The sequence below is a fragment of the Nilaparvata lugens genome, chromosome 3 (genome assembly GCF_014356525.2).
Source record: "Nilaparvata lugens isolate BPH chromosome 3, ASM1435652v1, whole genome shotgun sequence".
Taxonomy (NCBI): domain Eukaryota; kingdom Metazoa; phylum Arthropoda; class Insecta; order Hemiptera; family Delphacidae; genus Nilaparvata; species Nilaparvata lugens.
The window spans coordinates 17,188,112-17,201,048 of record NC_052506.1 but is presented as its reverse complement, the minus strand read 5'-3'; the positions used below and the strand labels follow the sequence as shown (position 1 = coordinate 17,201,048).

Below are 12,937 nucleotides of genomic sequence, written 5' to 3'. Positions count from 1 at the left end.
ATGGGGTTAATGAATGAATAATGAATTTATTGCCAAATACAAGAAATATTTTTACAAATAAAATAATCATTAAATTGCAATAGTTTTTGGCGTGACTGGAAAAAGAAGCCTTGAGTTCCAGCCACGAGGAGGAAGAAGATTAAATTATTTTTCTCAATGTTGTTCTCCATCACGAACTGCCTTTCATTCAATCACTTTTTGCTATTAAAAAGAACGACTAGCAGTCCGATTTTTTACAATAAATGAATTAATCACTCACTGTGACAACGAGATCCATCGGCAGGTCCGCCATCTTCCTGGTTGTGGCAACAGGAAAATGACAACCAGGAAGGTGACGGACCTGCCGAAAGATCTCGTTGTCACAGTGAGTGATTAATTCATTTATTGTAAAAAATCAGACTGCTAGTCGTTCTTTTTAATAGAAAAAAGTCAGTTACTGTTTGTTTCAAGTTATATCATTTCATTTTTGAAAAACTCAATACTGCACACAACGACAGCCACACTAAGAAGACACTCCTACTGTATGACTTGAAATAAATTAGCCTATAGCTTGATATACAGAGTGATCCTAACGTCACTTTTGACTAACCCATGAGGTTATGTCATCAAATGGGTAATAACTTTTATGATATTTTGTATGATTAAAAAACTTTAATTTTTCAAATTGATAGTTTTATTGCTTATTGTTGTTTACTTGGCAATGTTTCTATTTTAACAAATATATTTTTTCATATTTCAGCTCTCCAGTTGCCACCTCGTGCCAGTGAATCGATCACAAAAGAGCAGCTCAACTTGGAACAAGAAGACATTCACATATGCGGCTACTGCAAGGAACCTTTCAATGACATGAGAATTTTCCTTGATCATAAAACAGAATGCACATCAAAATCCTCAAATTTTTCGTTTAAAAAGCCTGCAGTTGAACTAATTTCAGCTGAGTCACACATTTTACAAGTTGTAGTTGATGGGGAAGTGGCAAGTCTACATAATCAGTCGGTGACTAGACCTGCTGCTAGTTTGCTAATATGCACCAATTCCTTTCCATCAGGGAATGATTTCCTTAGAATCGAGGATAAGCTCACTCTCTCCTCGGATAGTAAAATTGAGAGTTATTCCACTGATACCTGTACGCAGTCACAAATGAAGCTAGATCCAGCTAATACACTTCCCGGTGGTAAGATAATTTCATTTTATTTTTAATGAAATAATTGGATGCTCAATTCATATTGTTGAACCGCATGTAAATTGACTCAATAGGGTCTCAATGGCTGTCATTTATCAAATAATGTTTATTTTCTCTCCACAGATAATAATGAAATAATCATTCGGAACAAAACAAGTGCCAGTTCAGCTTCTAAAGCAACGCAATTTTCCAAGAAACAAATAAAATGTAAGAAGGTGGAATTGTTTGTTCCGGATAATAATAACAGTAATGTGGAGACCCCTTCTACTCGAAATAAACATAGTGTTGGAATCAAACGGAAAAATAACAAACAAGGCACATCCAGAAAGTTCTACATCTGTTCCAGTTGCGACTTTGTTACTCTATATCCTAATGATCTGACAAGACATACTAGGAAACATACAGGTAAGAAATATAGTTATTCAATTGTCCTACACAATATTCTTTACGTTCGCTCAAAGTGGTAGTTTTTACTTCTTGTTTTAATTCATCTTCCATATCCACAATTTTATGTATTCTTCAAACGTTTTATAAAATCCAACGTTCTTGAACATTTCCATCAAAGGATTTTGAAGCAAACTTTTTTATCAACACTTTAATCTGAGTAAAGTTCTTCAAACGTCTCCAGTCACTAAGAATCACTATCGTCATTTTTTTTTTTTTGTTATAGGCTACCTCGCACTCCATCAAACTAGATTATTTAAATTATTTGAAACTACCATCACTAAGCCCTCTTCTATTTTAAGCACAATTCTGTGTTGAAATTTTTATGCGAATGGAAAAATTCAATTTTCAATACAAATCCCATTTAAAATGGAAAATTCTACTTTAACAAAGGATAGGCCTATGTATTTAAATATATTAATTATTTCACTTTTGAACAATTAATCTTTTTACAATTAAATTAATCTTTCTATAAAAATCCCATTAAAAATCTACTTGAATGAAAAATATTTATTTCAATATATAATGCCAATTTGAATTCAAAACTTTTTATTCACGTTTAGACCGATGATTGTGAGTGGTTTGCGCCGTCATTTTATTTTGTATTCATTAAGATAATGTCAAATTTTTCTATTTTCAGGAGAGCGGCCGTTTGAATGTTCGATTTGTCAAAGAAAATTCGCTCGCAAGGATAAACTGCAAACTCACTTGCGCACACACACAGGTGAAAAGCCGTACAAATGTCAGTTCTGTGATTATGCAGCTGTCAGTGTGTGTCCTCTTCGGAAACACCTTCGCACGCACACTGATGAAAGACCTTTCAAGTAAGTAGATGGATGCAGTTTCATTGAGATTAACATCCGGTTGTATTGATAATTATTGATTCTAGTTAACACTATTATTGTTTCAGGGCTAGCTGGAGGTTTCTAATATTACTCTCAATAATATCTGTGAAAATTATTAATATGAATATTAATCTCGATTCTATCTGTGAAACTGATACAATCAATGTTATTTCAGGTGCCAGTTCTGCTCTTACTGTTCAAGAGATTCATCCCAGTTGACAGTTCATCTTAGAAGACATACAGGCAAGTATTATGAATGGAAATTTGAAAAGATTTAGTAGAATAGTCTTTGTTAAAAGTATAGAAAATTTATGCATTCACCAATAATGTCCAACTTATAGTAGAAGTATGAAAAAATTGATGATGAAGTTTACTAATGATTATCATTACTAGATGACGAATGATAACTAAAATAGACTCTGATAGGCCTAATAAAAATTAAAAATAATGTAGAAATATTCACATGCGACATTCAACAGTAAATTTGGTTTTGTATTGTTTTTTGAACTCAATTAAAATATATTTATAAAAAAAACACAGATGATTGTGAAGTAACTTTGGAGCTGATTGCAATGATCGTTTCGAACAGTTAAAGTATTTTTGAATCGGAATGATTTCCAATTCTCATAGTTATGGGAATCATAATTATGAAATCCATAATTGTCATAAGAGCGTACTGGGATTTGAACCAATAACAGATAGGAGTGGCAAATTGAGAATGGAAGGTCGTTTCCGCAACTTAACACTCATATCAGCATATGCGCCAACTGAGGATGCAGAAGTTGCAGTAATAGAGGACTTCTACAATGACCTTTTCAAGGCAATTGATGGAGTGTCACGATATGATATGATCCTGATACTAGATGCCTTCAATGCAAAGGTAAGAAAAGAGGACTTTCTGAGAGGCATTGCTGGGCAACACTCACTTCATGATGACACCAATGAAAATGGATTGCTAATGGCAGCAGCACAGCAGCACACTATCTCCTCATTAGAAATACAGCCTTTGATCATAAACATATACATCAGAGTACATGGAGAGTGCCAGGAACTAATATGATGAACCAAATTAATCATGTGATTGTTTCTTCACGGCATGCCTCATCAGTTATTGATGTTAGAGCCTGCAGAGGCCATTTTCATTTTCTTGTCAAGACAGTTATTAGAGAAATACTATCAAATGCGCAGAATAGACGTCCTTAAGAACGGAATAGATGGGACTTGGAAAAGCTTAGTGACCCTGAGGTAGGTGACAAATAGAGAAGGTCAGTCGAGCAAGGTTTGAGAGAGATGCAGAATCGAAGTAATGGAGAGGAACAGGTTGAAGAGAGATGGAGATGTGTGAGAACAGCTGAGCAAGTCTTAGAAGAGAAAAGAAGGGTAAAAAATGAATGGTTTGACCAGGAGTGTTTGGATTCAATTCAGGCCAAGAACCAGGCTAGGAAGCAACTGCTGCAAAGACCAACTAGGCAGGAAACAGGAGATGTATGATCGGTTGAGGAGAGAATCAAATAGGATATGTAATTCAAAAAGAAGGAAATGTGGAGGAAGAAGCTGGAGTCCATTGAATTACTTAATCAACAAAATGAAGTGAGAAATTTTTATAAAGAAACAGCATGGTTTAAGAAAGGTTTTCGCCCACGTCTGACTGGATGTAAAGACAAGATTGGTGAAATGCTGGATGAGGAGCCCGCGGTAACTGAAAGGTGAACAGAGTATTTCCGAGAACTCCTCAACAGGGAAACAACTGATCAAGAGGTAATTGAACGACTGGACTATCATAGCGCAGAGCCAGATATACATATCCCAACACTGGCAGATGTTGAGTGCGCAGTTGAGAGAATGAGGAATCATAGAGCCCCTGGTGAAGATGGAGTTGTTGAACCAGAGAGTTGTTGGAGAGTGCTGGAAGTGCATTTATTAAGGAGCTGCATGCAATAATTGTAAATATATGGAATGATGAAGTGATGTCAGAAAGTTGGAAGATAAGTCTGATATGTCCAATATATAAAAAAGGGGACAAGATGAAGTGTGCCAATTATCGAGGTATAACCTTGCTTAATGTAGCTTATAAGGTAAGGTTTTCTCAAACCTCCTACTGCAACAACTAAGTGTATACTCAGAAGAGATTCTTGGTGAATACCAATGTGGTTTCAGAAAGTAAAGAGGATCCGTTGATCAACTTTTTGTCATAAGGCAGATTATGGAGAAAGCGTACGAGCATTCCATTGACCTACACATGCTGTTTGTTGACTTCCGTGAGGCATTTGACAGCATAAACAGAGATGGTCTATTCTGTTACATGGAGCAGAAAGGAGTGTCCAAGAAGCTTGTCAGCTTAGTCCAAATGACGTTGAATGAAGCAGGAGCCAAGCTACTTGTGGAGAGTAGAAGTGGAGCTCGCTTCAGGCTGTCAAGAGGGGTGCGACAAGGGGATGCTCTATCGGCAACTTTGTTCAATATTGCTATTCAGAAGATTTTAGAAAGCGTTAACGACACAGGCTGTATCATCTACAAATTTCGACAAATCTGCGCTTATGCTGGTCATGTTGAGAGAATGGCAGAACATCGAATGCCAAGAGCAATTTATAAGGCCAGGATGGAGGGCAGAAGACGACAGGGGAGACCACGCAACCGATGGAGTGATGAAGTGGAGGATGATCTCCGAAAGATGGGAATAAGAGCATGGAGACGAAAGGCATGTGACCGTGATGTGTGGAGGGCTCTTGTGCTCACATCGAGCTGTAAAGCCAGAAGAAGAAGAAGAAGAAGATAATTGTCACTGGTAGATCAATAAATAGTATGAAAAAATCAGATATTTTATGAGCCATTGAGCAAATAAAAAAATTCGTTAGTAAATGCAAACCATAAAAATTAAACAATAAAAGTTTCAAAGCTAGAGTACTAATATCACAGGCCTTGAATTCTTTCCGGATTTAAAATGGGGTTAGTTGATTACCGATCTTAATCTTTTTACTTGCACATGTCTTATACTAAAAGAAAGTTAATATTACATTTCTGATACATATGAATTATGTGAAACGTATTAACGTCTCAATATATATCTTAAAGTGGGATATCAGTAACTTATTGAGGTTACCATCCACATTAAAATAAAGTTGATAAATTTTCAAATTTGCAGGTGATGCTCCGTTCATTTGCCAATTTGCGTCCTGTGGCAGAGCGTTCAAAACCAGCACTGACTTGAAGCGACACAAACCTATTCATGCCAAGAAACCCTCATTGGTGTGCAAGAAATGCAAGTTTAGAGCTGATAGTGAAAGTAAGTACAGTATTGTAATGCAATAGTTTTTTACTACAAATAATTGTAGTAATACTTTTAATGGCCGGCACAACATAACCGCACCGAGTCCGCGCCGACGTACAGCCGAGTGTCGGACGTACTACGGCGATTGAGAAAACAAAGGCTTTCAAACGTGTAGGGACAAATAACGCACCGCGCCAGCACCGTCACCGTGTTTGTTGCCCGCAACGTGGCCGCTCCATCACCGACTGGTTCAGTTTACTTTTTGACGGTGTCGGTGCGGCCTCGTTTAACATAGAGAGTGAAAAACGTATTGAAGAGATACGGAATTTTCCAGTTTTGTACGATCAAAGTGATGAGAAATATAGTTGAACGGAAAAATAAGTTAAACCAAGAGTAAAAGTAGAACTAAATAAGTTAAGCTAAAGGTATAATAGAAATAGACATAATTTATTAAGCAATAAAATAAACAACAAAAAGTATAAAAGAAGGAACCCGTGACTGTGTCTTAAATTTTTAATTTAAAACTAATTAAGTGTAGATGTAGAAGGCAGAAGATAACAATTTTATTGCTGATATATGTTTCCGATACATGACTGATGATGGTATTGTTATGCACCGAAATATATATTGCTGATATATGTTTCCGATACATGGACTGATGATGGTATTGTTATGCACCGAAATATATATCAGCACTATGATTCTCATCTTCTGTTTCTACAGGTAATTAGTTTAAAAATGAAAAATATAAATTTAAATCTAATGTAAAAATATTTTGATAGTGTTATATTATTAACAATAGCTTAACACATTCAGAAATCAGACCACAGTAGCACTACAAAACTGTAAAAATATTTTGATAGTGTTATATAATTAACAATAGCTTAACACATTCAGAAATCAGACCACAGTAGCACCACAGAACTGAGACACTGCTGCCGCTCGGATATGTGTGTTCTCCTACCTCCATCACCGTGTCGCGGGCTTAGCTCGGCTGTATGTCGGCGCGGGCTCAGTGCGGTTATATGTGTCCAGGCCTTAATACAAATAATTGATATCGTTTTAAAAATATAAACTGTTGTAACTAGAATTAACTATGTAGAAATATATCAATTTAATGATATAAAATGATTACTGAATATGCCCAGTGTTTGAATAAATTTTATTGACCGAGCGAAGTGAGGTCTAAGATTCAAGTCGACGGTTTGGCATTTCTCTTAATGTTTATATGTTTTTATGTTGCGCATTTACGGCGAAACGCGGTAATAGATTTTCATGAAATTTGACAGGTATGTTCCTTTTTAAATTGCGCGTCGATGTATATACAAGGTTTTTGGAAATTTTGCATTTCAAGGATAATATAAAAGGAAAAAGGAGCCTCCTTCATACGCCAATATTACCGTAAAAATCAGACTATAGAATTATTCATCATAAATCAGCTGTCTAGTGGACTATAATACTACCCGTTCAAAAACATCGAACATCTTGAAAATGTTTTTTTCCATCAACGTTGTAGACAGTTGCAGTCAGACCTGATAACAGCGCTCACACTCACATTCCGGGACGACACGTCACGGTACGATAGGACAGAAAGCTCTATATTTATTTAGGATTTTTTCTAGACATTTTAAATTGATAAATTATTTATTATTTTTTGAGAAAACATAACATCAGGTCAATGTAACTAACTGAGCGCGAGGTCTACTGTTCACAGAACTACTAGTATTATCCATCGATCGATTTATAAATTGAATATGCTTTGTTCTTACTGCTGCTGCTCCTATTTTCGTAATTAGAAGATCTAAAAAATAAATAAAAACATGTTTTTATTTTCAGAAAATCTTCAAGCCCATAACCGACTCCATCATGATGTTTTAAAATGCTCTGTTAACAAATCTCAAGTTATAGCGAATGAGACACAAGGTTAGTAACCATTTTTCAATTTTCCCTGCATCAGACTAGTAGGCCTACTATTTGCACTCACCAGCAACTTATTTTATGAATGAAACTGACTGCAATAAATAATACTTGAATCCAACATCATTTTGAAATGAAAAAATAAGATACTTGCATCTTATGGGTTTGTAATTATATTAATTTAAATTAATTAGGCTAAATATAATTCAAATATTAATAAAATATCCGATCTCTACACAATATTGCGAGAGCCCATCTCAATATTAACTGTAATACTACAATTATTTTGATACTAGCAGGTAACCCGTGCTTCGCAAGGGTCTATTTTAAAACTTAACAAACTGAAAACTTGACGTAATAAAATCTAGAAGAATTGAAAATAGGCCTTTAAGAATCCTCGGTTAGTTGAGAATTTATATGCAACATTTCAAGTAAATCAGTCCAGTAGTTCAGACATGATGATGCGTCAAACATAATTTTCCTATCCTTTACACGTGTATACGTGTAAAAGCCAGTTCTTTATACTTCATTATAGTATAGAAGATGATAGATACATGGATTATATATCAGTATCTTTGAATTTTGAATAACTTTTGAAAGGTTTGAGATATTGATGTGCGGTTTTCACCATTCTTTCACCATATTTTCTCTTGAAATCCTGCATCGAAATCATGTATCATATGACCACCTTCCAATTTAAAGAAAATGAAGTTGGATTCAAAATGGTTCAAAAATGCTGGGCAAAATTTGGGTGGGACGGAAAACCTGTTTTAATATATGAACCGAACCTCTAACCGCGCAGCAAACCGTGCATTCCGCCGAACATCGCGCCTGTCAGCGAACATGAGCATATGTTTCATAAAGTTAAAAATCAGCTGTTAAACATTCGCCGTACCGTACTCCGAACCGTTCGCCTTGCTGCTTGCCTCTGTTTTAACTGTTCGCCGTACCGTACTCCGAACGCTGAATTTTTCAGCCAATCTGAGTCCTCCATTACAATTCGCCGTGCAGTTTGCTCTACAATTTTGGCTATCCATCACAAGTGTAAACATGCAAACATGTTTGCGGACATGAATACAGAAGTATATCAGCCTTTTTTATTTGATTAAATTCATGTTTTGAACAATTCATTGTTACAAATTATATATTCTCTAATTCAAATAGAATAACTTCTGAAAAAATAATGAATGGATAAATACCAATATTAAAATATTGTTGACCAAGAACTCAGTACAACGACAATTCATTCAACTAATTCTGTACTAATAAAATTATATATATATTTATATTTTTTTTTATTGATAATCGATTTCATCAACCAACCATAAACTGACTGAAATAAATACTTCAATTTCCATGATTGTATTTAATTAATAGAATTATATAAATCTACAGTGTAGGACGTATCTAAATTTACAAAGAGTTCGATTGCGTTTGGCAAGAAACATGTTATTGAACGCAAAAATCATTGTTATTTTAATAAAAGATAGGATAAGTTGAATAGTTTCCCTTTCAGGGGGAGTTTTGACAACCCAAAAAACTCATTTTTCATTTGAAGAAATATCGAAAAGGTAGGTGCATAGGACCTTATTTTTTTGTTCAGCTTGCCAAAATACCCCTCATTTCAATATTAAAATTTTCGACTGACTTCAGTGAGTCAATCATTCTATCAGGGATCGAATAATTTTGGGATTATAATTGAATAAAAATGGAAGAGAATAATTTATTTATGTAAAAATATCAACACCTTTATTCAAAGCCATATTAACTGCATGCTTATTCATATTGCCGATATAGCATTGATAAAACTGTAGACGTTTATTTAGCACTTAGTCTCAAAAAACTGTTCTAGCTGAAAAACCCTTTGCGGTCGGTTGGCCAGGTGTACTGGCCACATTAGTTTCATATGCAGCCCGGAAATATGTCAATCTGAGTTGTCTCCGACGCTCGCATGGCCAATGCTACTGGCCAGCTCCTTCTTACTGTCAGCTCGACAGCCATATTGATAGTTCCCTCCCACCAACTCGGAATTATTTTTACTCCATTCTACAGGTTTTTCAGAGTGTATTTCAAATTGAAAAAACATAAATGAATTCAACTAAAAGTATTCTTTTATTTACATACACATATATTTAAGATGATGAATTTAATGGAATATATATTTATAAGTTAAACATATTAATAAATCTCGCATAATCATTCTTGAAATCTTCTTCTTTTCCAGCTGTGAATCAATTCAGTCAAGTCCAATCAAGTTTCAGTCCAATTTAAATTTTTTGTTACAATTATATTTCTCAAAACACTCACCTACATGTAGTCCGGGATTTTTTTAGCACGTTTTACAAAAAAACTGTTCTTTTTCTCTCTTTTCCTGGCCGTCTATCACTGCAAACGGCACAGTCTCTGGTCTTGCCGTCTGGTAGTTGATAGAGCAGATGCAATTTGCCATTAAGTCTCTCATCATCCACTAATTGAGGCGGTCTTCCTCGTTTTTTCAAATTTCTTACCTCCCCAACAAGCTCATTGATCAATATTTTTCTGAAACATCTCTGACGGACTTTATTTTTCATGTCTTGGTTGGCATTGAAAAGAATGAAAGAGTTGACAATTGCTGTTTCCAACAAACAGAAGAACACTTTCCTCCACCATTTTATGGATTTTCTGGTGAATGAGTAAGAACTTATATACTGATCTGATAGGTCCACCCGTCCCATGGATTCATTATATTAATTTGCTAACTATTGTTGGCTTTCTCACTTCTTCCTGTGTTTGACCTTTCCCGATGCGCCTTACCGTCTGGATGGTGTTGTCTCCATGCCTAGTACTTAGCATTGCCACAACATTTTTATCTTTCCAGTTTAAGAAACTAAACTTGTCACTTTTCCTAAACGTTTTTTGATCCCCTTTCTTCAACTTGAGCTTCTGATTATTATTTCTGGCACTTTCCTTTGTGGTTTCACATTTTCAGGTAGTCCTTTTCTATTCAACATGATAGTGCCAGTCAAATGAACTTTAAAATCTAACAATGCTTTGGCCCAATCCAAGTTAGTATAAAATCTGTCAGTGAACACATGAAGGCCCTCGATGTTCCCATATGCTCTTCTCAGTTTATCTACGAGGTGAAGGACAATACGGCTTGTAGAACCTAAATCTGATCTATCAAATCGCTCTATAGTGCTTTTTCCAAAGTAGGGCTCAATTGCACAAATGTAACCAGTGGTCGACTCTGATGATACAAAAACCTTGATGCCCCATTTAATTGGTTTGTCTTTGTTATATACTTTGAACATAATTCTTCCTTTGTGCCCTATAGTGCTCTCATCTACACTCACTTTATTTTTTGGTACATAATATTCTCTAAATTTGGTATCCAAGTAAGTAGCAACATTTCGGACCTTACCTGACCGTGTCAATGTACCAGCAATTGGCCCAGAAGGGGGTGTAGAAACATGCAAAGTCCAGAATATTTGTAAAAATCTCTCCTTACTGAATATTTCCTTGGAAAAAGGTTGGTAGTCTAACCAATTACTTGAAAAATGATCAATTATCTCCAGCTTGTCATTCATTCCCACATTGATAATTACACCTAAAAAAGCTTTCAACTCTGGAAGAGTGATGTCAGTCCAAGTCCACCAAGTTGACTTCTTTGGTAACGGCGTATTTTTAAGAATTTTCTCAGCTGTATACCTATTGGTTTCTTTAACTATCTCTCTCAAGAGAGTGTCCGTAAAAAAAGCTTGAAATATTCGAGTGGAGTAACTGATATATTTGAAGCCGCTGATGAGTAACCAGCCGAATTTTTCAAAATTTTAATCCCCTTCAGTCCATTCCTGCCACTCTTCAGATGTTACTTCTTCGTTGATCACTTCATTTTCAATTGCTTCCTGTTCTTCTTCGTGGATCATTTCATTTTCAATTACTTCTTGTTCTTCTTCATCATTTTCAGTGAAGTTGTTACCTCACCAACACCAAGTTCTTGTAGAATTTTGAGTTCGAATTCTTCACCAATATTTGAATCTACATCGCTGTCATGCTCAGAATCAACTATCAGATGAACTTCGTCACAATCCTCTTCTAAGTAGTCTCGTATTTCATCGGATCCTAAAATATTCTCCATATCCACTTAAACGACATGAACAACTCGAAATTGGTAAAGAAAATAATACGAAAATGATACGAAAAATAATATGAAAATCAAAAGTAACCGTATTCACTTTACAAACTCTCTATCATAATGTAAACAATGTACAGTTGACATGAGAATGAGACTGAGACAGCTGTGGACAATATGCCATCTGTTGTTATTATTATTCACTATAAAGTTGGCAGAAGTGTTCTATTTAGTTAGAGAAATACTCAGTAGATCTCACCACTGAACAGAACAGACAGCAGTGTGAAAATATAAATGTATTATAATTATGCAACATTTATATTGTTGGCCAGTGGTGCTGGCCAGCCGAGCGTTCGATGACTTTTATGTTGGCCAGTGGTGCTGGCCAGCCGAGCGTTCGATGACTTTTATGTTGGCCAGTGGTGCTGGCCATCTGATCGGCTGGGACAACCCAGTTGAAATAAATCTGAGTTGCTACGCAAAATGGTCTGGTCAGTACAGCCACAGAATAGATACAGAATGGAAACTTGTAATCAAACGCCTATCTAACCAATGCTTTTTACATGACCCCAATACTAAACACGTCACGTGACCTTGGGAAGTTCCAATCCTGGTCTTCTGATTGGCTCGTGGCAGTGAACGAGATCAATTGATCCGGATCATTCAAGTGATCCGAACCTACCATCAATACTATTACAATGCGGCGCTTCCTAACAAGATGGCTGATTTTGGCGTCAGGGTATAGCCAAGTTTCCGTACTGTATGTATACTGTGGTACAGCTGGCCACCCGACTGACAAAGACAACCTATACCTTAGTTTTAAGATCGCAAAGGGCTAATAATCCATGTCTTGTGTAGGCCTAAACCTTAGACCAGTTATAGAATAGACACGCTGGGAAGTCTAGCCTCTGCAGCCAACATCTACTGCCAAATCCACCCATCTTGACGTCACAACCAAGCTAACAACAATGCATTGAATGAATAACAACAATGTTAAGCCGCGTTTACACCGGAGTTGGCAACAAAAAATTGCCAACTTCGATTGCAGACGCTAGTTGCCGATGGAAGTCTGCAACTTGTACTTGCAACCTGGGCACATAGTTTGTTTTTAGGTCTGCAACTTGCAACTAAACTTTACAGTATGTAGAATGTCGAGTGCTGAAGGCAGC

At 36.0% G+C, this 12,937-nt stretch overlaps 1 protein-coding gene across 8 annotated transcripts in view; it reads left to right on the top strand.

Moving 5' to 3' along the window:
- The window catches only part of LOC111047892 (zinc finger protein 64), a 39,284-nt gene that overhangs the window by 4,902 nt on the left and 21,445 nt on the right, over positions 1 to 12,937 (top strand). For 7 of the 8 annotated variants that reach the window (XR_005570685.1, XM_039423119.1, XM_039423122.1 and 4 more), the window contains exons 2-7: positions 740 to 1,174; positions 1,307 to 1,588; positions 2,268 to 2,451; positions 2,648 to 2,715; positions 5,615 to 5,755; positions 7,577 to 7,663. Coding sequence is in view for 7 of the 8 variants with exons in the window: in XM_039423119.1 (XP_039279053.1) it covers positions 740 to 1,174; positions 1,307 to 1,588; positions 2,268 to 2,451; positions 2,648 to 2,715; positions 5,615 to 5,755; positions 7,577 to 7,663 (1,197 nt within the window). In the remaining variant the exon portion in view is untranslated. The remainder of the gene's footprint in view (positions 1 to 739; positions 1,175 to 1,306; positions 1,589 to 2,267; positions 2,452 to 2,647; positions 2,716 to 5,614; positions 5,756 to 7,576; positions 7,664 to 12,937) is intronic. The other variant, XM_039423120.1, reaches the window with a different exon arrangement.